The 24,664-nt window shown below is 37.4% G+C and overlaps 1 protein-coding gene across 4 annotated transcripts in view; it reads left to right on the top strand.

Moving 5' to 3' along the window:
* Positions 1–24,664, top strand: part of MYPN (myopalladin) — a 113,776-nt gene that overhangs the window by 18,324 nt on the left and 70,788 nt on the right. Inside the window, exons 1-2 of one of the 4 annotated variants that reach the window (XM_070782188.1) lie at positions 1,400–1,690; positions 10,322–11,224. The exons of the other annotated variants lie outside the window; for them this stretch is intronic. Of the exons in view, the coding sequence (XP_070638289.1) occupies positions 10,323–11,224 (902 nt within the window). The 5' untranslated portion in view covers positions 1,400–1,690; position 10,322. Of the gene's footprint in view, positions 1–1,399; positions 1,691–10,321; positions 11,225–24,664 lie in introns of those variants that run through there. 4 annotated transcript variants of the gene reach the window in all.

Raw genomic sequence — 24,664 nt, forward strand, 5'->3', positions numbered from 1 at the left:
GACGATTTAGATTAATGCAGTAATGAAAATAATCTATCCACATAACTCAGTTCTTCTTGTGCCTTCTTCCCTCCTCAGTAACTGTTCTTTTGACCTGGATTATTTTAAAGTTTTCCTCAATACTCTTTTTTATTCTGTCCATGTAATTTCAAGGTTCTTTAACAAAAGGTGTAGTGAAGCTTCTGATTTGATCATAGTAAACAAATTTTAAGTCTATTCAATATATTATAGAGTCTCAAGGTGACTGAAAAAGGTAAAAAAAGAAAAACCAAAATCTCTTAGTAAATACCATGAGGTCAAGAATCGGTATATTTTCCATGGACAGAGGAGCCTGGGAGGCTACAGTCCATGGGGTCGCAAAGAGTCGGACACAACTGAGCACTGCTTTATACCCAGTACCTGGTACCTAGTAGGTAGTAGGTACCAGGTACTAGGTATATCATTAATTAGATAAATATTTGCTGAATGAATGAACAGGAAGAAATTCTGCAAGTAGTTGGTGATTTAAGAAAAGTAGGTTTAAACCAATGTATTTTATGCTACCCAAATCTAAGAATGACCTTTTTAAGAAACAGTTAATTGCATTTATCTGAATTTTCAAGACCCAGGCTTCCACAGAGATTGAAATAATGGGGCTAAATTTTTTTTCCAAATTCATATTCTGAACAAGTACGAAGTCCTATCAAAGAGCCTATCCTTGACAAAGTGGGTTTTTCAGCAGATGTTGGTTTGGTTAAGGATTCTTTTTCTCGTTCAGTAATACTTGTGAAAGAAGAAATCGGGCATAGACCTTTTCAAAATAATATACAAAAAAAATGATTCCAGGATAGTAACAAATGAACAGAAGTTGTAATATATTACATTATACAGTAATTTAGACTTTTAAACAGTACCTGATTATCTTTTTTTTCTGAAAAAGTTTGTTCAAACTAATTTGTTACCAGGTTTATTCTCAGACTGATGGCTTTTTCCTCTCCATTTTTTCTGTGATCTCTAGTTACCAACTTTTAATGTTAGTTATCGTCTGCTTTTGCTAAGCTTTTGGACAAACAACAGAAAAAGATCTCTCAGCTTTAAGATGTTAGAGCTCACCTTCATGCTGGCTTTTCACAGCCAAATTTCCTAAAATGGATCAGTGATTAAATGAGAGTAAATTTCCCATGAATTAAGATTAATTCTCATAAAAATTAAGAATTTTGAAATATTTCAAAAATAATGCCGTTTTCTTTGAATGTGCTATCATGAATCCAGTATTAATTCTAAACATAAATCAATAAACAACTTGGGCCTCTAAGCTGTAAGTGAAATTCTATAGGTGGGAAAACTGACTGACCCCCACCGCCCATAGGTGCTGTCCTGCCGTGGAATCCCTTTGCTCAGTGTTCTCCTATCCAATCAGGTGGAATGTTTCACAGGCACATGGTTTATACAGCTCAAAATAACTTGGGACCTGTGAGCTGACAAATGCTCTGGCTCCGGTGGTGACAGGTTGTCCAGCTTCTAACAGCCATCTTCACTGAAACTAAGGTTAACTCCTCACTCTCTATGGACGGCTACTCTCTATTTCCAAGGGCGTGAAGAATTTTCTTTTTCTCCTGGGCTTTCATCTAAGCATTCTCCTTGGATAATTATCATCACAGTGGAGTGCCTGGGTTGGACATCCTCATCTGGGTCAACTGAAAAAAGAAAGGTAATATCCAGATTTAAGTTCTCGAGTGTGTTTTGATAACAAGAAACTGACAATGGGAAAGGGGGGATTTCGGAGACCTAATTTCTGTTGTGTGGAATGAAACCGAGGCTAACTTCCTAATTATGTATGGTGGGACACAAAATTACATGAAAAATAAAGTTTTCTACATGGTCAGATTTTACAGGGGGGTTGATGAGACCCTCAGAGATCACAGCCTACTCAGGTCCTAAGGGAAAATATCTCAACAGAGGAAGTCATGACCTGTGTGTATCATTGGCATTTTCCATACATTCTTTTATTAAAATAATGGTGTTTATATGGAGAATATGTGTGCAATGCCTATTTCCTTTTTAATGGAAATCAAACCTAAAATAATATGACTCCATAGTTAAAGACTTTCATTTAACATTTTTTTATCATGTAAAAGGATATGCTTGCTATATTTAGTGCTGGGAGATCTGCTCCCTGGATTAATGTACACAACAGCTGCAGAAAGTCTTGCTCAAAGGACATTGCTCTTTCTTTCTCTCCTTTCTCTCTCTCTCTCTCTCTCTCCCTCCCTCCCTCCCTTTTCAGCTGCAGCAGAAAGACGCTTGACAGTCAGTGGCAAGTGTTTGGCCTGGTACATTGCACTATTAGCAGTAATTAGATGCACAACTTGAATTATTTTTTTAATGATCATATAAGCAAAGAAAAAGAGAACATGAGTAAATCTGTATTTCCATTTCCCAAAAGTGAACATTACAGTAAGAGTGCTAAGAAATTTTACTATCTTATCAACAGATTTTTTCTTTTTACTCATACTTGTTAAAGATACTAGCATCAATCTATTTGATAGAAATAAAACAGATAACCAGTTTCCTTTCTCAAAAAATTATGATTCAACTACTTTCATACTGGTAATGATAAAATGAATTCTACAAGGTCTAAATTAAAAATTTGTTATAACTTTTTAGCCTCTCCTTAATAATAACTCTTAACTTCACATAAAATACATATAATCCTTTTCTACAAAACTAGAATATCCAGACTTAAAGCTGTAATAAACATATTTTTAAACAAAAATTAATATAAGCTATCTGATACACAATTTGACAATATATAAACTATTTCAAATCAAGACCATCTCATGAAATCTGAAATATATGCACACTAACTTTGTCAGGAGACAAAATTATAAACATTACAGAATCTTATAATAATGGACTATGAAACAAACAGTTGGACATTATCCAAATTCTGGAGGTTTGTCTCTATTCCCACTTATAGAATATGGCTAATGCTATTGGAACTTGAGACAATGTATCAAAGCCCTAGTGTTCTATATGTCTATAATTTTGAATAAGACTCTATTCCAGACTCTAATACATCTATTGTATAACAGAATACACTTTCCAGCTCAAGGTGCTTACAAAGGCACATATTCAGCAGAACAGACTCAGAACCACAATTCACAGACACAAGAAATTGAATGAGTTTGTACCCTGACTAGATTTGGGAATTTATAGAGCTGAATTTTCAAATTTACTTTTGAAGAAATGAGACTGCAGGTAAATTGGGTTTCACTGTGAAAGATCTTTAATGGACTAAAGTTAATATATGAAAAGGTGACAGCTAGATTTTTTTAACAGTTAACTCATATACGCAATAGGAGTAATGAACTCAGCTCATTAACCTGAAAATATAAAATGAATGAGACTGCCAACCCCAGAATAATTAGTTTCCTTCATTGACATTGAGATTTGACAAAGGCATTGCTTATTGGATGGTGTTATTGCCTATAACAAGACAAAAAAGGAAAAGATTTTTTTTAACTTTTTCCCTCTCTTAAGAGATACAGAAGGATCAAACACCACAGAGATATTTTCTTAAATTTCTATGGTGCTTTACAGCTAACAGAGAGCTTTAGAACTGCTATGGCACTGTGCTTTTGCTTAAAGGGAGCAACCCAGGCACCGACAAAATGGTCTGTTGAGTAATTTAGGAACATGTGTTTAGCAGCTACATTTTTGGTGGGCACAAAAGTTGGTGTGACTGTTTACCTGCAATTACTGAAGAGCTCTTAGAGCTCATGTATAATTAGAGTCACCTTGACAAGCTCTGTACAGACTATGTGTGTTACATAGACCTCTACTTAGAGTCACAGTGCACCCCACAGTCTGGGATGGGCCCAGCAGAGCCTTCCCACCAAGGGCTTGAATTCCAACTAGATCTTGAGATCACAAACCTATTTGGGGTACTTGTTCCTTTCCCAATCTAGCGAATATGTCAGTTAAGGAAGTTATCACTTTTCAAATCCTTAACCACCTAAGGGAAATTGACACGAGTATTAGGAGAATGAAGAAAGTTGAAAATGTTTAAATTTTTTTCTTATTTTTCTTACTTAAAATGAATCTTTGAGTTAATGAGAATTGACAAAGTTTTCTTATTTGGGACTTCCTGTATAAGAACTAAGTTCATCATGAATGGTGAATTGAGAGTGAAATAAAACTTCATTTTTGTGAAGGGTTTGGTAGTCACCCTAGAATCCTGAAGGCTTCTTACTTGGCTTCCATTAACCTTTTCATGGGTCATAGACTTTACTTCTACACTACTTTTTTTCAATATTTCAGATTAAATACTAACTTTGGGCTCTGGTTCCAGCATCCTTTATACTAGTGCAAAGGATTACCTTAATTTTGTATAGTGTTCTACATGTCTAAAGTTCTTTCACAGAGAATTCCCTGGTAGTCCAGTGGTTAAGATTTCACCTTCCAACACAGTGAGTGTGGGTTCAGTTCCTGGTCAGGGAGCTCAGATCCCACATGCCTTGTGGCCAAAAAAACACAAAACATAAAACAGAAGCAATATTGTAACAAAGTCAATACAGACTTTTAAAATAAAAATTAAAAATAACTTAAAAAAAAAATAAAGTTCTTTCACAAACCCTATGAAGTAAGCGGGGTAATTCTGTTCATCCTCCATTTAGAGGTGAGTTATGAGTTACTTAAAGACATCTATCTTTTCCTGTTCTAGGCAAAGTTAACTATTACATATTAGGTTGTCTTTGTGTTGATCTAGAGGGTAAAGCGTCTGCCTGCAATGTGGGAGACCTGGGTTCGATCTATGGGTTGGGAAGATCCCCTGGAGAAGGAAATGGCAACCCACTCCAGTACTCTTGCCTGGAGAATCCCATGGACGGAGGAGCCTGGTAGGCTACAGTCCACGGGGTCGCAAAGAGTCGGACACGACTGAGCGACTTCACTTTCTTTCTTTCTTTTAGCACCAGATTTGCTTTTTCACTTAATACCTAAGGATACTTCATAGCCAGAAAACTTCAGTAATCATGTTTGAATTTAAATTACTTCATATAACATTTTGTAAAACATCCATATTACAACCAAAAGATGAGTTAATAACTCATGATATTTCTAATGATAAGGTAGTCTTAGAACCTACAGAAGAATATTGTTGTGTTAATAAGACTTGAGAAATATGTCCAAAGGTATCAGCATTAAGTTTTGTTTTTATAAACCAGACTCTTAAATTTTAAGCAAGTCCTGAGGTGAGATCTCTTTTTCAGGAAAATTCATAGGGGAAAAAAAATAGAGATATTTAGCAAAATAAAGTGAAGAACATTCAGTAAGCATTCTATGTGGCTAAATTAATTTACATGATTTACTGAAGTTGGTCTTGATGCCACATTAATTGCCTCATTTCAAACCTAAGACCATTTCATCAAAACCATAATCTGTTTCCAAGGATATTTACTGATTCTTATTTTGAAAATGGCAGAATATCTGTTTCAATTTTATAAGCAGCAGAAAGAAGGAAGCAATGTCCAATGTTTAGCACTGTGAACACACCACTTGAAATGTCTAAGAGAACTTTGACATCTGTCAAATGAAATGTCTAAGAGAACACTTCTTAAAACCTGCTTCTGCCTCATCCCAGTAAATAATTCCACCATTCACCTAGTTGTTTAGGTTACAAATACTAGAATCACTCTTGACTCTGCTCTTTCTCTTGTATTCCACTTTCAATCCATCAGCAGATCATACTAGCTCTATTTTCAAAAGATACCTCAAATCTGGCCATTTCTCGCTACCTCCCACTGATACCACTCATTGATCCCAACTAGCATCATTTCTTGCATTCTTTGCATAGCAGCCACAGTTGAACTTTTTCAAAACCATGTTATCTGCTTCAAAAAACTTTAGATGGTTTCCCATTCACATGTTTAATAAAATTCAAAGTCTTTCCTATGGTCTGAAAGCCTTCACATGCCCTAGCCCTCTACTCTTCTTTTTCACTCACCTCCTGGAACACTGGGCTTGACTCAAACACACCAAACATTCACCTTCCCTGGCCTTGACACTTACTGCTTCCTCAGTCAGGAATATTCTTCCTCCCAGATGGTCACATGGCTAACGTCTCCACTGCATGAGAAGCTTTGCCTGATATCCCTAGCCTAAATAGCACGTCTTCTTCTCTACCCCATCATTCTCTATTCCCTTGCCCTACTTTATTTTTCTTCTTAACATTTATATATTCTCCACTAGAATGTCAGCTCCATGAGGGCAAGGACTTTGTCTTTTGTTCACTGATGAATCCTCGGGGCCTAGAACAGTGCCTGGCACATAGTAAATGCTCAATTAATATTTATTGGATGAATAAATGCAAGCGGGGTTATCCATAATAGCTCTTAGTTTTTTAAAAGTATAAATTTTATACAGATAGTTTTTAAATTAATGCTTGAAACAGAAAGTAATATATGTTCATATTTCCTATTTTAGGTAGTATCTATCAGTTTAGCAATTTATATATGCATTTCCACCTAAGAACTAACTGAGATGAAATTGTTATTACCCCATTTGATAGATGAGGATAATTGAGATTCAGATGCATTAAATGACTTGCTCAAGAAGCAAAATTATTTAGTGTTGGACTTGAGATTCAAACCCAGTTTTTTTAATTACAATCAGGTGTTCTTTGATACTTCTGGTATGAAAAAAACACATAATTCTAGTTATTTTATCCACCATAAATACATTTTTATTTGAAAGTTACTTTGAATTTCCTACTACTTTTACCAGTTTATATTTTTTCTTTGTGTCTATAAATTTCCTCTGTAAATATTTCTATGTATCTGTCTTACTTTAGCCTGCAACTTAAAAACAATAGATTTAGTAGGAAGTTCTAATGAACAAAATAATTCAACAGATACTTTTTGATTACCTTCTATATGCTGTGCGTGCACAGAGATGATGGTATACAAAACAAAGTGAGGTAATAGTAAATAGGCAAATATATACTGAAATAAGGGCTGCGTTTGAGGGTTAAGACAGTGAATTTGGGGAGCATATTGGACAGGGACCCAATTCAGGAAAAAGAAGAAATTCCAGGGCCAAGTGTCAGCTAAGAGCTAAAGACTGTACAGGACTTGGGCCAATAAGATAGCAAAAATACATGAAGAGAGGGAGCAGCCTGAGCAAAGATATGTACAAAGATCTGCAGGGAGCATAGTTTGTTCACAAGACTATTTCAATGGAGTATAGATATGCTAAAATTAGAGTTCGATTTCTCTTCAAAATGTGTCCTTGCATCAAGTCATGTCACTAGTTCTACTTCCATTTCTTATCATGGTATGTGGCCACAGTTGTTAAATAATAATAAATAATAGTACCTACCCTATATTGACTGTTTACTAAATGCCAAGCACATTTAATAACCCTTCAGCCTATGAGATGGCTACATTATTATCCCTGTTTTACAAACAAGCAAACTGAGGCTTATAGAGGTTAAGTAATTTTCTTAAGTTTATACAGCTAGGAACTGTCAGGATTAGGCTTTGAACCAAAGTGTTAACAAATGCTACATTCAAACATTAAAGAAATCCTTAATTTTGAACACCTGGAATTTTTGTTAAAATAATTTCTCATGACTAAGCATCAGAACAGGTACACATTTATACCTCAATTGGCTCCTTTTCTTTAAAAAAAGAAAAAAAATATTTGTAGAGAGCAGTAATTACTTATATGAGTATTTTATTCTGTATTTGCACCATAAATATAAACTTTCTGGAAGTTCTTCAACACTAACATCACCTTTTACCTAAATATTATCTTTTTACTAACATCAGTTGAGCTCTCACTATAGTGGTTGGCCCTGTTAAGAGATTTGCATTCATAATGTTATTAATCCTCACTCCCCTGGGAAATAGATATTATCCATGTTTCACAGATGAGAAGTTAGGTAATTTTCTCAAAGTCACACAACTCCTAAGAGATGAAGCCAGAATATGAAAACAGATTTATCTGATTCCAAACCCAATGCTCACTCCATGTTGCCCCAAGATAAAAGCCATCTTAAATTAAAGACAAAGTCACATTAAAACACAATACACAAGGTACTCTTTCTGCCCCCTTCTGATGCCTATGTCAGAAGCTTTTTCTATCTCCTTTATACTTTAATAAAACTTTATTACACAAAAAAAATAATAAATAAGTAAAACACAATATACAGTAATGTCCAACTAATAGAGGGGACATCCTGATTTATAAATCACTTAATTTTTCTTCTCACATTTAAATATATACATAAACTCAAACTAGGTTAATGGGACAGTTGATTTACAAATGGAAAGGATTTTCAATCAGTATATTAATCACATTTTTCAAAGAGCATTTTGCACCTTATTTTAATATCTTTAACTGTTCCTCTACAAAGTAAATGTACAAAGTGACAAATTTTCTGCTGGGCTCTCAATTACATTATTATGTACTATTTTGTATATCCTTCAGGGTTCTTCAAAATTTAATACAGTCATATAGTTCTATTTAATGAGTATATCATAATTTAACTAATTTTTATTGGACATGGTTCCACTCTTTTAATATTATCATCCATACTATGATGAATATCTTTGTAGATAAATCTTCACACCCATCCAACCCCTCTGCATTTTCAGTTAATCTTTTTTAAAGTACATATTCATTTATTTGACTGTGCCGGCTCTTGGCTGCAGCATGTGGGATCTAGTTCCTTGACCAGGGATCAAACCCGGGTCCCCTGCATTGGGAGCATGGAATCTTAGCTGCTGGACCACCAGGGAAGTCCCTCAATCAATCTTTTTTTGAGGCACAATAAACTTTACCCAAACAAGTGGCTCCAGTGGTGTCAATCTCAGCCTGTGGTTAGCAGACGGAAAAATATTTTGCTGTAGGTCATCCTTTCAGCCATCTCTAATTGTCCTCTCAAGGTGATTGCCTACCTTGTCAATTTAGAAGTTAGTTTTAAGTAGCATTCTAAAAGTATGAGAAGTAGGGCAGTCCCTAGGAAGCTCTACTTGTGATACATTGTGGTATTACAAATATTTTTACTTATAAGTGAGGCTGTCATACAAAAGAAGGAAGAGAAATTAACTGAAATAAAATTTGTCATAGAATGTTAAAGCCCGAAAATATTCAGGATATTACTTTCCTCTCCACCTTTCCAGCACAAGGCACACAGTAGCCAAGAATGGCAAACAGCCTTCATCTCCATTACCAGCTCTGATTGGCTGGTGGTGGCTGAGGGAATGGAGACTTAAAAAAGTGAAGGTCAGTGGGAAGAATACTGTAATTAGTTGGCTACATCTCTAAAGGGGGAAAGAGAGGAGTAACAGCCTAAGGGTCACAAGCTTGCTAGCCCTCTAGTAAATGTCTGAGTGAATAAAATGGATGTGACAATAATACGACAGTGGTTTGCATTACCCAAACTTCTAGTCCAGGGGACTGAGCTAAAGTTACTATACTGAATGAAAGTTACCATACTATTTTTATAAGACTTTACAAATTATTTATTTTTTGAATAAATATATTCATATAACTTATGTGACTATATAATTGATTATAAGATATTCATATAATTATGATTTAAAAGTGAGAAAATGGTATACAGTAAAAAGTGTCCTGTATTGAACCCCACTTCCCTGTCTTCCATATCTCTTCACCAATGTTAATTTAAGAGATTTTTTTTTTAAACCTAGGTGTACTCACACTTTTATAGAAATTAATTAATTATACCTTATTTGAAAAAGCTAAATCACTACAGTTTTCAAGAGCAGATTGAGCCTACAAACAATATTGAATTTAAACAATTAGTTTCTAGTCATAAAAGCATTATTTATTTTCATGAGCTAGATCAAGTTTTTATTTTTCAGTAACAAGATTATTTTATCAAAATCTCTTAATTTCTGTTATTTTATTACATTCAGGGGGAAGGGGAAAGAATGGAGAGAAAATCTCTGTATATGAGAAACTCCTCTAAAACTAAAAGCCCTTTATAGATATTATCAAAATTGTGCTTAGAAACTATATTTAATGTCTCCATAGTTATAGCATAGCTTTCAACATTGAACTCATATTTAAAGATTAATTTAATAAAGTGATAATCACCCATGCTTTTATTTCCAGTTTCAGGGAAACCTCATTCAGTTCCTCTCCATTTTACAATTTGAGAAGTCTTTAAACTTTGTGAAAGTTATCAAAATTAGGTAACTTTAATTTTAAGGTTTAAGTTCTTAAGTATCTATCATGCTATAATCAACACAGACCTATTATTCTGTAGAAATAATCTAAACATTTTGTCATTATTGCTATTTTGTGACAGCATGCAAGACGACAGCCTAGAAGCTTCTACTTCCATATCTCAACTTCTGAGAGAAAGCTATTTGGCTGAAACTAGGCATCGGGGAAATAATGAGAGGAGTCGAGCAGAGCCTTCCTCCAACCCTTTCCATTTTGGGGGTTCTTCTGGAGCTGCTGAAGGTGGAGGAGGCCAAGATGACCTTCCAGATCTTTCAGCCTTTCTGAGCCAAGAAGAATTAGATGAAAGTGTCAATCTGGCAAGATTGGCAATCAATTATGACCCTCTGGAGAAAGCAGATGAAGCTCAAGCTAGAAAACGTTTTTCTTCTGATCAGACGAAACACTCATCTATATCAAGTTTTGACCCTAACTTCTGCCAGGATAACTCTCAAAGCCCTACCAACTCTAAAGAGAGCCTCCAGGAGACAAAAAGGCCACAGTACAGTTCTGAAGCCCAGTCCAAAAAAGTATTCTTAAATAAGGCTGCCGATTTCATCGAAGAGCTCTCATCCCTTTTCAAAGCCCATAGCTCCAAAAGGATTAGACCTCGTGCCTGCAAAAACCACAAGAGTAAACTGGAATCGCAAAACCAAGTTATGCAGGAAAACAGCTCCAGTTTCCCTGATTTATCAGAAAGAAGAGAAAGATCTTCAGTTCCCATACCTATCCCTGCAGATACCAGGGATAATGAAGTGAACCATGCGCTGGAACAGCAGGAAGCTAAGAGGCGTGAAGCTGAGCAGGCTGCTGGTGAGGCGGCCAGTGGAGACACCACCCCAGGGTCCTCTCCTTCTTCTTTGTACTATGAAGAACCTCTGGGGCAACCTCCCCGGTTCACACAAAAGTTACGGAGCAGAGAAGTTCCAGAAGGAACCAGAGTACAGTTGGATTGCATAGTGGTAGGAATTCCACCACCTCAAGTAAGGTAAAAATGTCCCATTAGTAATGCTTGGTAATTACTTTCCATCTATTGTGATCCTTCTAATTTTATCTTTCAAGTATGTGGTTTCAAAGATTATATGCTCCCTTTGAGAAAAACAGAGTTTAAAGCAAACTGTCCAACGGAAGTATAATATTAGACACATGTGCAATGTAAAATTTTCTAATAGTCACATTTTTAAAAAATAAAATAACGGGGTGAAATTGACTTTTAAAACTATATTATTCAACCAATATATTAAAAAAAACTACCATTTCAACATGTAATCAATATGAAAATTATTAATAAGACATTTTATATTCCTTTTGTCACACTAGGACTTCAAAATCTAATGTGAATTTTGCACTGACAGCACATCTCAGTATGGATGCTAAATTTTTCTAGGAAATACTTAATGTGCATTTAGAGTTCATAAAATATACAGTTGAAAAACTACACTGTAAGATCCAAGTTGTTCCAAACATATTTGAAAGGTCTATCAGAACTGAATTGAGTATCAGCTTTTACATTTAAATTAATTAAGGTTAAATAAAATTAAGAATTCAGTTCCTCAGTTGCACTGGCCACATTCCAAGTGTCCACATGTGGCTAATGACCATGGTATTAGCACAGGCCTACAGCCTATAGCTTAAAAAAAAGTCTTTATGATCTATACTCAACAAATACCTATGGTAGTTTTTAATTTAAAAAAAAGCCGAATAATAGAAAAAGTGTGATAAGATAAAGATACAATAAAATTGGTAAAGATCAATTTAAAGTTTATTTTACACGTATTTATTATATACTTTTTGATTTATTCTAGGTATGTAAGCAGGGCGTCATCTTTTTTGCAAAATAATATTATAGGGCAGTAATAGCACTTGTATTAATAATAATATTTTAAATTATGTACGCTTATTGATTAAAGGAATTCTAGTCTAAAAGCAAATTTATATATTGAATTCTGCTTTTCAGAGTCAACATAAGGCAATACTCAATACTATTTCTACAATGGCATATACATGTTACTATCTAGTTAAACAACTGAGCTCCTTGAGGAAAGGAGTGTCTCGAGCACCAGGCATAGCTCCTAGCCTATAGTAGTCATGCATAATACATTAGTCGCTAGATTATGAGTATACTAATGGATAAAGAAACAGGAAAACAAGAAACTCGACTTAGATTTCAATCAGGAGTGAGACAATTGGCCTAAGACGTGGCAAAGGGTTGGAACAGCATAACAAAGGGAAGTGTCTACCCTTCTCTACGCATACCTGATGACACTCCCTGGGACTCTGGTCAGTGATGCTGGCAAGATGTCATCATAGCACCATGATGGATACTACTCAGTGGCATCTGGTCAGTCTAAGTAAGCTGGTGAGCACTCAAGTTATGGCACAGATACGGCTTACTTAGACTAGTTCTATCCATTCCACTAGTTTCTGGACATAGATTGGACCCTTTCAAAAAAATTAGACCAGGTCACTCAAGACTCATCCTCCCCATTCTTAATCATGACAATCTCAAACACAAAAAAGACTTGGGGCTCTTGTGAGAAAAATCACTCAGGAGAATTATAAAATACTCATTCCCCCAAAAAACAAAGTAATATGGTGGTTACTCAGAAACAACTTAGTCAACTAATTAAATATTTACAAATTTAAGAGTGAAAGAAATATACACAACTACCACGCAGCAATACTCATTTTTACCTGGAAAGAATTTCTTTAGTGATAGCATTCATGCCTATATCCCAGCCACTGGTTTGATGGCAGGAAATTAATATGTATTCACTAAGTATTTTCTGAATTCATCACAGTAATCATATTAATATTAAAAAAAAACTTAGGATTGTCTAAATAGATTGTTTTTGATGTTGTTGTTCAGTCGCTAAGTTGTGTCCAACTCTTTGCAACCCCATGGACTGCAGCATGCCAGGCTTCCCTGTCCTTCACTGTTCAAACTCATGTCCATTGAGTCAGTGATGCTATCTAACCATCTCATCCTCTGCCATCCCCTCCTCATTTTGACTTCAATTTTTCTCAGCATGAAGGTCTTTTCCAATGAGTCAGCTCTTTGCATCAGGTGGCCAAAGTATTGGAGCTTCAGCATCAGTCCTTCCAATGAATATTCAAGGAATATTACTTTGAATATTCAATGAAAATTATTTTCCTACATATAAATGTATATAACTCTAATCAGAAACCAAGTATACACACCTAGCTTTTACTTTAAACTCAGCACTGTGACCAATACAGTGACAGAGGCAATATAAACATGTGTCCCTGCTCTCAAGGAACTTGCAACCTCAATTAAAGAAATCATCCTAACTCTACTCAATACTCTGTAACGGCTTATATGGAAAGAGAATCTAAAAAAAAGAGTGGAGATATAGATAGATATAGATATAGATAAACTGATTCACTTTGCTGTACACCTGAAACTAACATTACATGTAAATATACTATATTACAATAAAAATGATAATAAAGAATTCACCCTAATTTTTATAGGACAATGAAGGGCTGGAGGACTAGATAGGTCAAAGAAGACTTCAGAGACATAAGGGAATTTTAGCTGAACCTTGAAGAAAGAAGAGAATTAAGTAGAAATGTAAATCATTTATTCATTCAACAAATACCTACTGAGTTACTAAAGTGACTCATTGAGAGTACAAAACAATTGGGAGCTACTGGAGGTCAGGGACCTTGTTTTGAAACCAAGGGTAAAACTATTCTAAGAGGGTAGCTCACAGTCTAATAGAGCAGTCAGACAGACATATGATCAAAACATTGCAATACTGTGTAATAAGGGCTGTAACAGAAGTATGCATGGAATGCAATGGCAGCTCAAAGGAAGATTGATATTTGGCCTGAAGGGCAGGATGAAGGAAGTGTTAATGCTGGAGGTGCCACTTCAGTTGAGAAAACTTAAGGTGGAAGAGGAAAGCAGGTGGAAAGGCCCAGAGACAAATGTTTTCAGGGAACTGCAGATACTTGGCTATGTGAGGAACATGGGATAACAGGTGAGGAAAGATAAGAGAAAAGACAGAAGAAGTAGGCAGAGGGACGGGTCCTTTTAGGCCAGGTCAACTCAATATGTTTATATAAAAGTACAGATGCTGGCGGAGTAATATTTTTAGATGACAGTGAAGAGACTGACCTAACTGGACAAGAGTGGAGCCAGATGATTTCGAAAAGCCTTGAAAGCAAAGTAGAAGAGTTCCGACTTGGTTTCAAAATCAAGTGGAAAGCATTTAAGGTTGTGTATAAGGACATACTAAGATAAAAGGGAGAATTTAAGTAGAATAGGTCTGGATGAATGAGTTAGACCCCAAACAAATAGAGCCCCAAGGGCACTTTGGAGGCTGTGAAAGGTATTCCAGGCATCAGACACTCTGATATCAGACTGGGGTAGGGGCTGTGGGAAAGCACAGAAAAGCTGTGAGGGAGCAATATTTAGAAGAAATGAAACCAAGCTGAACTTGGTGACTGACTAGATAGGAAGGACATGAGTAAAAGACTGATTCCACAAATTTGAAGCTGGGCACCTCAGAGAACCCTGGGGTCACTGTCAAGGTCTGAGAAACTGGAGGAGGTGGATGATTTGAGTCTGAGGAGATGGAGGGACCATATCAAATAGATAGCCAGAAACGTAGGACTGAAGGGCAAACGAGGGGGTAGTGGAACTGGAGACATTCCAAGGAATGCCCTGGACACTGGGAGATTTGGATGCAGTATCTCTGGCATTACAAAGGGACTATAAATACAGGTAACGTGTGGAACTAACATCCAGTTATGCTAGGCTGGGGCACGGTTTTTTCCAACCTTCTTTTGGCAGTAATTCCTCCTCCCATTTTTCTCCTCACAATGAATATGTTACGTTACCCCAATACATACTTTACACACACACACACACACACACACACACACAGATTTCTTAAAGATGAGATTAGTGTTTCTGGGATTGAAGAGGATTGGGGTGGAGGAAGCATGCAGTCCTGCCTGCTTGCTCACCGCTGAAACTCCTAAAGCATCTCCATAGAACCCAAGAGCACAGATTTTGATTGAAAGAATGCCTTTAAAAATGCATTACAAGAATGAGGTGCTTTGGTTTGCCATAAAGGAAAACAGTACAGCCCAAAGGAAAAGTATCCTTTTTTCTATTTTTGCAAGAAAATATAACGCATATACCTGGCAACTGAGGTCTAACCTTGTATGTATGTGCCTCGGTGTGTTCTCCATATTTTACCCATGTTTCTATAATTCTAGTTTAGCAAACTGAAAAATGCTTTTGGCCTATATTTGTTGATTTCCAAGTTGACTGGGAAGAAATTGTTTTGTAAGGGTAGGATCCTGTATCATTAAAGCTAGCTGTTTTTGATAGCTTGTTAATTTTGGACATAGCTTCATTGGAGGAGCTGAAATACACTCATGCGTTACCCACAGATGAAAGAGTCTGCAGGAATTCACAGCAAATGGCCATGATCCCTTTTTGTATCCTGACTCGAAATTCTTTTCCCAGGAATGTACAGCTGGGTCACACTAAGTATGTTTGCTTGTACATAGCCCTCTGAAGCAGTAAAAACTTACCTTTTATAGATGCTGATGTCTGATTTGGCTGTTAAGTTTTGCTATTGCTACTTCTGGACGTTTGCCTATGAGTGCCATGCTGAGGAATAAAAAGGAAATAAATTAGTTATAAAAACAAAGGATATTTTAAATTATATAAAATAGTATAAATAATTATATATGATATGTAATGTAAAATATTATATAAGTATTTTTAAATGCTACATTATTTAGGGGCTTTTTCTTCTACCTTTTGGGACAATCTAGATACCTTCATTTACTCATTCACGCAACAAATGTGAAGTGTCTGTTATGTGCCATGTACTCCTAGAGCCAATAAGATTATAGCAGTGAACAAGGAAAATCCCTTGCCTTCATGTATCTTGAAAGAAAAGTGAAGTCGCTCAATTGTGTCCAACTCTTTGTGACCCCATGGACTGCAGCCTACCAGGCTCCTCTGTCCTTGGGATTTTCCACGCAATAGTACTGGAGTGGATTGCCATTTCCTTCTCCAGGGGATCTTCCCAACCCAGGGATTGAACCCAGGTCTCCCACATTATAGACAGACGCTTTACCGTCTGAGCCACCAGGGGAGTCCTGTATCTTAGGGTCTAGTAAAGATCACAGGCAAAAATCCCACAGTATTACATTATCATAATTGTGGTAAATATTATAAAGGAGGGCGCATATAGCAAAGGGACTAAACCTTGTGAATGGACTAGGGAAGGTTTTCCTAAAAGTATTAGAGCTGAGACAGAAAAGATGATGAGAGGTTAGCCTAGCAAAGCGGGGTTTACAGAAAACTGTTGCCGGGTGAAGAAATAACGTACATGAGTCAGTGAGACAATGATTGACTTTACGGAACTGAAGGAACTAATGCCACCAGAATATGAAGAGTAAGGAGGAAATGGTTTGGGGTAAGTTCAGAGAACAGGGATAGAGACTAGATTTCAAAAGCCTCCCAGAACAAGCTACTCAAAGTGGGTCCCTGGACCAACAGGTCAGCATCACTTGGAATCTTGGTGGATGTGCAAATTTGCAGCTTCTATGTCAGACCTACTGAATTAAGCTCTCTAAAGGGCAGGCCCGGACATTTGTGTTTTAACCAAACTGCTATTTGTTTCTGTGCTAAGAACTTTTGCAGTCTCTTTGGAGACCTCCTCCCCCAGGGGGACCGGCCCTTGATTCTATTCCTTAACCCAGATGTTGCAATCTCTACTTAAGGTTGTAACACCTGATTCTCAGTCCCACTCCTCAGTACACTCCTCACAGCCTCTTTCTGTTGATGTCACCTCACCCGAGCTGGTCATTCTTTGAGGTAGGATCCGTCGTCAGACAGAAAACCAAGCTACCTTGTGTGGTATCCATTTGGCCCCTGGGAAAACCGCACCTCTGCCCTCGCAAACTTCGGCAATGTAGGCTGCTTCCAGGGCAACCCTCTCCTCTTGCTCTTCCCTCTTGTGCTGTGCTTACTTTCTCAGTTGTGTCTGGCTCTTTGTGACCCCATAGACTGTAGCCCGCCAGGTTCCTCTGTCCTTAGGGATTCTCCAGGCAAGAATACTGGAGTGGGTTGCCACGCCTTTCTCCAGGGGATCTTCCTGACCCAGGGATGGAACCCACGTCTCCCACATTGTGGGCAGATTCTTTACTATCTGAGCCACCAGAGAAGCCCTCTTCCCTCTTGGGCAATGCTAAATATCATTTCACTTTGAAAGTTTCCAAGGCAAGAGTTGGGTGAAGCCTCTGTGCTGCCACCAACTCCAGGGGCTACAATAGAAGATCTCCAAGGAATTCCGTAGAAGGCCCTGTCATGTGGCCACTGACCTTCTCTAATCAATCTCCCAACCTCCTCATCTCTACTCCCAAAATGGACAAGGATCACCAGACTGAACTTTCTGAATTGCTTTAGAAGTGCATTTTTAAATAAATACTGAAGAATATCTAGAAGTACAGATACGGTATAAGAGTAATGGCACATCTATCTATATGCCCACATTAGTATTATGTTTAAGTTGAGTGTCTTCCTGATCCTGTCCCTTCCTCCTCCCCTTAGAGGTAACCAATAGCCCAAATCTTGTGTTTTCTCTTTAAATTTTCCTTAACAGTTTTTCTTCAGTTTAACAACATATCCTTATGTTCCTAACCAATACTGGAACAGAAGTATTTACTGGTGGAATGACAGAAAATCCTACATTGTTATTGTTGTTGTTCAGTCACCCAGTCATGTCCAACTCTTTGCAACCCCAAGGACTGCAGCACGCCAGGCCTCCCTGCCTCTCACCATCTCCCAAAGTTTGCCCAAGTTCACATCCATTGCATCAGTGATGCCATCCAGCCATCTCATCTTCTGAGGCCTTTTCTTCTGCCCTCAATCTTTCCCAGCATCAGGGACCGAAAAGCCTATATTTACATTAAAATAAGTCAAGGTGGGACACAGTAGAATATATAAAAAACACATTTGCTATCTGTTGATAATTTGTTGAAGCTAAGTGATATGCACGTAGGGGTTCATTATATAGTCTTTCTACTTTGTGGAAGTTTTTAAGTTCCCATAATAAAGTTTTGGGTTCTACCTGCCAATGCAGGAGAACTAAGAGATGCAAGTTCAATCCCTGGGTTGGGAAGACCCGCTGGAGGAGGGCATGGCAATCCACTCCAGTATTCTTGCCTGGAGAATCCCATGGACAGAGGAGCCTGACAGGGTCCATAGGATCACAGAGTCAGACACAGCTGAAGTGACTTAGCATGCATGCATGCATAATAAAGTTTTTAAAAAATAGTAAATTTTACATGTTGTAACGTGTTTATGTGAGTAGAATCATAATGTATGTATTATTCTGGTACTTGAATTTTTTTCTAAAAAGTATATCCATGATGTGTGTAACTCTAGTTCATTCATTTTCATTACTATACAATATTTTACTGTAAGGCTAGAGAACAGTATTATTAATGTACATTTGGGTGGCTATCAGCTTTTTCCCTAATATGAACAATGTTATTATAAATGGTCTAGTATATTCTCCTGGTGCATGAGTATGTTTAGGTATGGAACTGCTGGCAGAGTGTATACAATTTCACTTTATAATTACACCAAATTATTTTCCAAAGGAATTATTTCAATTTACATTCCCACCAATGTTATATAAGAGTTCTGGTAGTTCTACATCATTGCCAACATGGATTTATCAGACCTTTTAATTTTGCAGATCTGATGGGTATGGTATCTGATGAGTATGAAGGTTTTTTGTTGTGATTTAAATTTTCATTTCCACAGTTACTAATGAGGTTGAAAATTTCAAAAATATGTTTATTGAACATTTAGGGTTCATTTTCTATGAAGGGCCTGTTTACATCTGTCACTCGCTTTTTCTATCAGTTTGTTATTTTCTTATTGATCTGTAAGAATTTTAAAAATAAGATTAGGAGACTAACTAGATGACATTATGTGTTATGAAAATATTCTCTCTCAGTTTGATTTGTCTTTTTATTTAAGGTATCATTTGATAATTAGATATTTTTAACTTTAGTATCAAAGTCTCCTTCATGGTTTTTAGTTTTTATAGCTTGTGCCTAGTTTACCAAGAATTTTCCACCTCGAGTTCAGTTCAGTTCAGTTCAGTCACTCAGTCGTGTCCAGCTCTTTGCGACCCCATGAATCACAGCACGTCAGGCCTCCCTGTCCATCACCAACTCCCGGAGTTCACCCAGACTCACGTCCATCGAGTCAGTGATGCCATCCAGCCATCTCATCCTCTGTCGTCCCCTTCTCTTCCTGCCCCCAATCCCTCCCAGCATCAGAGTCTTTTCCAATGAGTCAACTTTTCGCATGAGGTAGCCAAAGTACTGGAGTTTCAGCTTCAGCATCATTCCTTCCAAAGAAATCCCAGGGCTGATCTCCTTCAGAATGGAATGGTTGGATCTCCTTGCAGTCCAAGGGACTCTCAAGAGTCTTCTCCAACACCACAGTTCAAAAGCATCAATTCTTCGGCGCTCAGCCTTCTTCACAGTCCAACTCTCACATCCATACATGACCACAGGAAAAACCATAGTCTTGACTAGGCGGACCTTTGTTGGCAAAGTAATGTCTCTGCTTTTGAATATGCTATCTAGGTTGGTCATAACTTTCCTTCCAAGGAGTAAGCGTCTTTTAATTTCATGGCTGCAGTCACCATCTGTAGTGATTTTGGAGCCCAGAAAAATAAAGTCTGACACTGTTTCCCCATCTATTTCCCATGAAGTGATGGGACGGATGCCATGATCTTCGTTTTCTGAATGTTGAGCTTTAAGCCAACTTTTTCATTCTCCACTTTCACTTTCATCAAGAAGCTTTTGAGTTCCTCTTCACTTTCTGCCACAAGGGTGGTGTCATCTGCATATCTGAGGTTATTGATATTTCTCCTGGCAATCTGGATTCCAGCTTGTGTTTCTTCCAGTCCAGCGTTTCTCATGATATACTCTGCATATAAGTTAAATAAGCAGGGTGACAATATACAGCCTTGACGTACTCCTTTTCCCATTTGGAACCAGTCTGTTGTTCCATGTCCAGTTCTAACTGTTGCTTCCTGACCTGCATACAAATTTCTCAAGAGGCAGATCAGGTGGTCTGGTATTCCCATCTCTTTCAGAATTTCCCACAGTTTATTGTGATCCACACAGTCAAAGGCTTTGGCATAGTCAATAAAGCAGAAATAGATGTTCCACCTCAAAGAACTCAATAAATGTTAATAAAATTTAAAGCATAGACATACCCTCCCAACTTGTACCTCCATACTGCCATGTGTGAAACATAGCCAATGGACATGAAGACTTAAGTTTGTTACCTCGGTAGTGGTCAAACAGGACATACAAAACATTTAATTGTTTTACAAAATCTGACATAACTTTGAGTCCTGGTAAAAAGTATCTACTGTTATTTTACTGTCCAATGTACTCCAGTTGCACTTTCTATATGAAGTGATGCATGGAGAGAGTGAAGATGTCATTAAGAATTGGCTTGGCCAAAAAATGGAATCCAGTTTTTCTATAACATCTTATGGAAAAACTTAAATGAACTTTTTGGCCAACCCCAAAAGTAAACTACCATTTAGCTGTTTGAGACCTTACACTCTTTACCCAAGAGATCAGGCATCCTTAGTGAAGACCCAGCACAGCCATAAATAAGTAGATAAAAATAGATCAGGCATCTAGTCCCCAAGCCTTCTTGAAAAATGAAAATAAAACAGACTTAAAGCTATAATAATCCTAATTTGAATTCATTCATTTAACATCTATACAACAAACATTTTTGGGAACAGCTCTGATGTGTCATACCCTGGGCAAGGAACCAGATAAACAAGTGGTAAACCAAACATGTGTGATAATCTCTGCCCTGTGGTGTTTATTGTCCAGTAAGGGGGAGAGATATTAAACAAATAAACCAATAAGTAAGCTTATAATTATAAGTGATATGTAGGTTCTGTGAAGTAAACAAACAGGGTATTAGAAGAGGGAGTAAAAAGAGGTATGACAGGGACACTGGAAAGGCTAGGGCAGGGTTAAAGGAAGAGTCTGAGTAATCATTCTTTTAAAGAGCATTATTACTGGTAAGTCAGAAAAACACATTCAAATTATGTTTAGGAGTTGATAATGTGCTAAAACAATGAGTCATGATATTGAGCCACACCATATTTTAGACAAAACAGTACCCTAAGAGCCGAATGGTGATCTGCAGCTTAAAAGGCCAGATAAATCCGAAACATGTGTCTCTTCAGTGTCTTCATTTCCAGGCTTGGTAACTACCCAAATGACCAGGTCTGGCAAGCTGTCCTTAGTGCATTAAAGATGGATCCTTCTTTATCATTTGGATTTGTCCCATTTCCCCAGATCACTGACTCAGTTCCGCTGAGCCATGAATCACGCCTGGCACCCACTGCTACTCTCTAAGTGTCATGAAGATTTGGAGTTCTAAAAACATGCAGCCGGGCAGGGTACTTATATGAAAGCATTCCCTAACATAGATAGACGTTGGAGGAGAGCATGTTTCCTCCTGACCCTCAAACGTCTTCAGCATCGCTGGGTACATTTTAATATGTTTCTCAGAAGGTAGCCTGACCAGTGCATTATTTCTGAGTGGGTCATGGTGTTAAAGTAGGGGTGACGACGGTTACTGGCTGTCCTTTGGGGCTGGCTGAAGCCATCCTGGGCATCTGAGTAAAGACAAAAATGCTTCTGACGGAGAGTTTGGGCATTTGAATCACTCCACTTATCACCTTCAGGCTGTCCAATTGCTCACAGATGTTTCCACTCTCATTTTGGTAAAGAAGAGAAACGTTATCTAAAGAAACAACACAACCTTGTAACGTTTATATAAGGGAAGGTATTTGTATATCTGTTTGAAATAGTTATTCATATTTGCCTTCTCAAATGAATAAAGGTACATTGCTTAAAAAGTCAAATAATATTTTTTTGAAAAAAGACCACTTTCGACTCCTTTGGCAGTTTCCTATTTATTCGTCTATGAATTTCTAAACAATATGCCAGTGGTTCTCAAACTTTTTGTTCTCAGGACCCCTTTACGATCTGAAAGTTATTGAGACCCAAAAGAGGTTTTATCTATGTGAATTATATCCATGATTATCATAAGTTAAAATTGAGAAATATTTTAAACTGTTATTTTGAAATGAATAAGAAAAAACTATGATAAACATGCTCACATAAATAATTTTATGAAAAAATAACCGTATTTCCCCTCAGATTTTGAGTTACAAGAGTGGCATTGTTTTATGTTTTTTGCAAATCTCTTTTAAAGTCAGGCTTAATAGAGAACAATTGGATTCTCGTATTTGCTTCTGCATTTGGTTTGTTGTGATATGTTTGGGTTGAAGTTAATTTTTTAAATATGGCATTGTACACGTATGTAGTTAGAAACAGGAGGGATATTTTAATAGACTTTTCAGATAATGTGGCTATTCTAACTTGATATTACATGAAAATTCAACTAGGAGTAGTTTCTTAAAGGTTAGTTGCAGTATGAAATCTGAAACCATACCAATGAACTTTTGTACCCTGCTATAATAAAACCCTTTGTCTGTCTTGAACTTCGAATGGATAACATCATGCATTGGTCATTTGGAAAACAAAGTCTTCCAAATTTTGACACATTTTATTATATATTTTTAAATCATATTTGTTAATATCATCACTGATTTCACCAAAAATCTCTTTGTGTATTGGGAAGTCCTAAACTCACTGTGGGAGATACAAGCTTTCCAAAACTCTAATTTTTCCTTAAAAGTTCCAGTTTTTTTTCTTGACAACAAATGTTATCAGTTATTTTTGCTTGAAAGAACAGGCTTACCTCCTTCATTTTTTGAGAAAATGTCTGCCAAATACCCAAATCTAAATAACCATAATTTGTCAGCTGTTCTTTCAAGATATCGTTTCATGCATTAGGTGCCTGCTGCTGCTACTGCTAAGTCACTTCAGTCGTGTCCGACCCCATAGAAGGCAGCCCACTAGGCTCCTCTCAGATCAGATCAGTCGCTCAGTCGTGTCCGACTCTTTGTGACCCCATGAATCACAGCACACCAGGCCTCCCTGTCCATCACCAACTCCCGGAGTTCACCCAGACTCACGTCCATCAAGTCAGTGATGCCATCCAGCCATCTCATCCTCTGGCGTCCCCTTCTCCTCCTGCCCCCAATCCCTCCCAGCATCAGAGTCTTTTCCAATGAGTCAGCTTTTCGCATGAGGTAGCCAAAGTACTGGAGTTTCAGCTTCAGCATCACTCCTTCCAAAGAAATCCCAGGGCTGATCTCCTTCAGAATGGAATGGTTGGATCTCCTTGCAGTCCAAGGGACTCTCAAGAGTCTTCTCCAACACCACAGTTCAAAAGCATCAATTCTTCGGCGCTCAGCCTTCTTCACAGTCCAACTCTCACATCCATACATGACCATAGGAAAAACCATAGTCTTGACTAGACGAACCTTTGTTGGCAAAGTAATGTCTCTGCTTTTGAATATGCTATCTAGGTTGGTCATAACTTTCCTTCCAAGGAGTAAGCGTCTTTTAATTTCATGGCTGCAGTCACCATCTGTAGTGATTTTGGAGCCCAGAAAAATAAAGTCTGACACTGTTTCCACTGTTTCCCCATCTATTTCCCATGAAGTGATGGGACCGGATGCCATGATCTTCGTTTTCTGAATGTTGAGCTTTAAGCCAACTTTTTCACTCTCCACTTTCACTTTCATCAAGAGGCTTTTGAGTTCTTCTTCACTTTCTGCCACAAGGGTGGTGTCATCTGCATATCTGAGGTTATTGATATTTCTCCCGGCAATCTGGATTCCAGCTTGTGTTTCTTCCAGTCGAGGATTTCTCATGATGTACTCTGCATATAAGTTAAATAAACAGGGTGACAATATACAGCCTTGACGTACTCCTTTTCCTATTTGGAACCAGTCTGTTGTTCCATGTCCAGTTCTAACTGTTGCTTCCTGACCTGCATACAAATTTCTCAAGAGGCAGATCAGGTGGTCTGGTATTCCCATCTCTTTCAGAATTTTCCACAGTTTCTTGTGATCCACACAGTCAAAGGCTTTGGCATAGTCAATAAAGCAGAAATAGATGTTTTTCTGGAACTCTCTTGCTTTTTCCATGATCCAGCGGATGTTGGCAATTTGATCTCTGGTTCCTCTGCCTTTTCTAAAACCAGCTTGAACATGAGGAAGCTCACGGTTGCTCTTCCATATTCAGTAGAAATGCTGTGTGATACCTCCCATTTCACCACTCAGAATGCTAAAAAGATGTGGACTCAAGGTTGAGATGACTTTTACTGCTTAATCAATGACATTTTTAAGTGAACCTGGATTTTTTTTTTTAAACTGCAAGTGTGACAATG

Source organism: Bos indicus, chromosome 28, assembly GCF_029378745.1.
Source record: "Bos indicus isolate NIAB-ARS_2022 breed Sahiwal x Tharparkar chromosome 28, NIAB-ARS_B.indTharparkar_mat_pri_1.0, whole genome shotgun sequence".
In the NCBI taxonomy this organism is placed as follows: Eukaryota; Metazoa; Chordata; class Mammalia; order Artiodactyla; family Bovidae; genus Bos; species Bos indicus.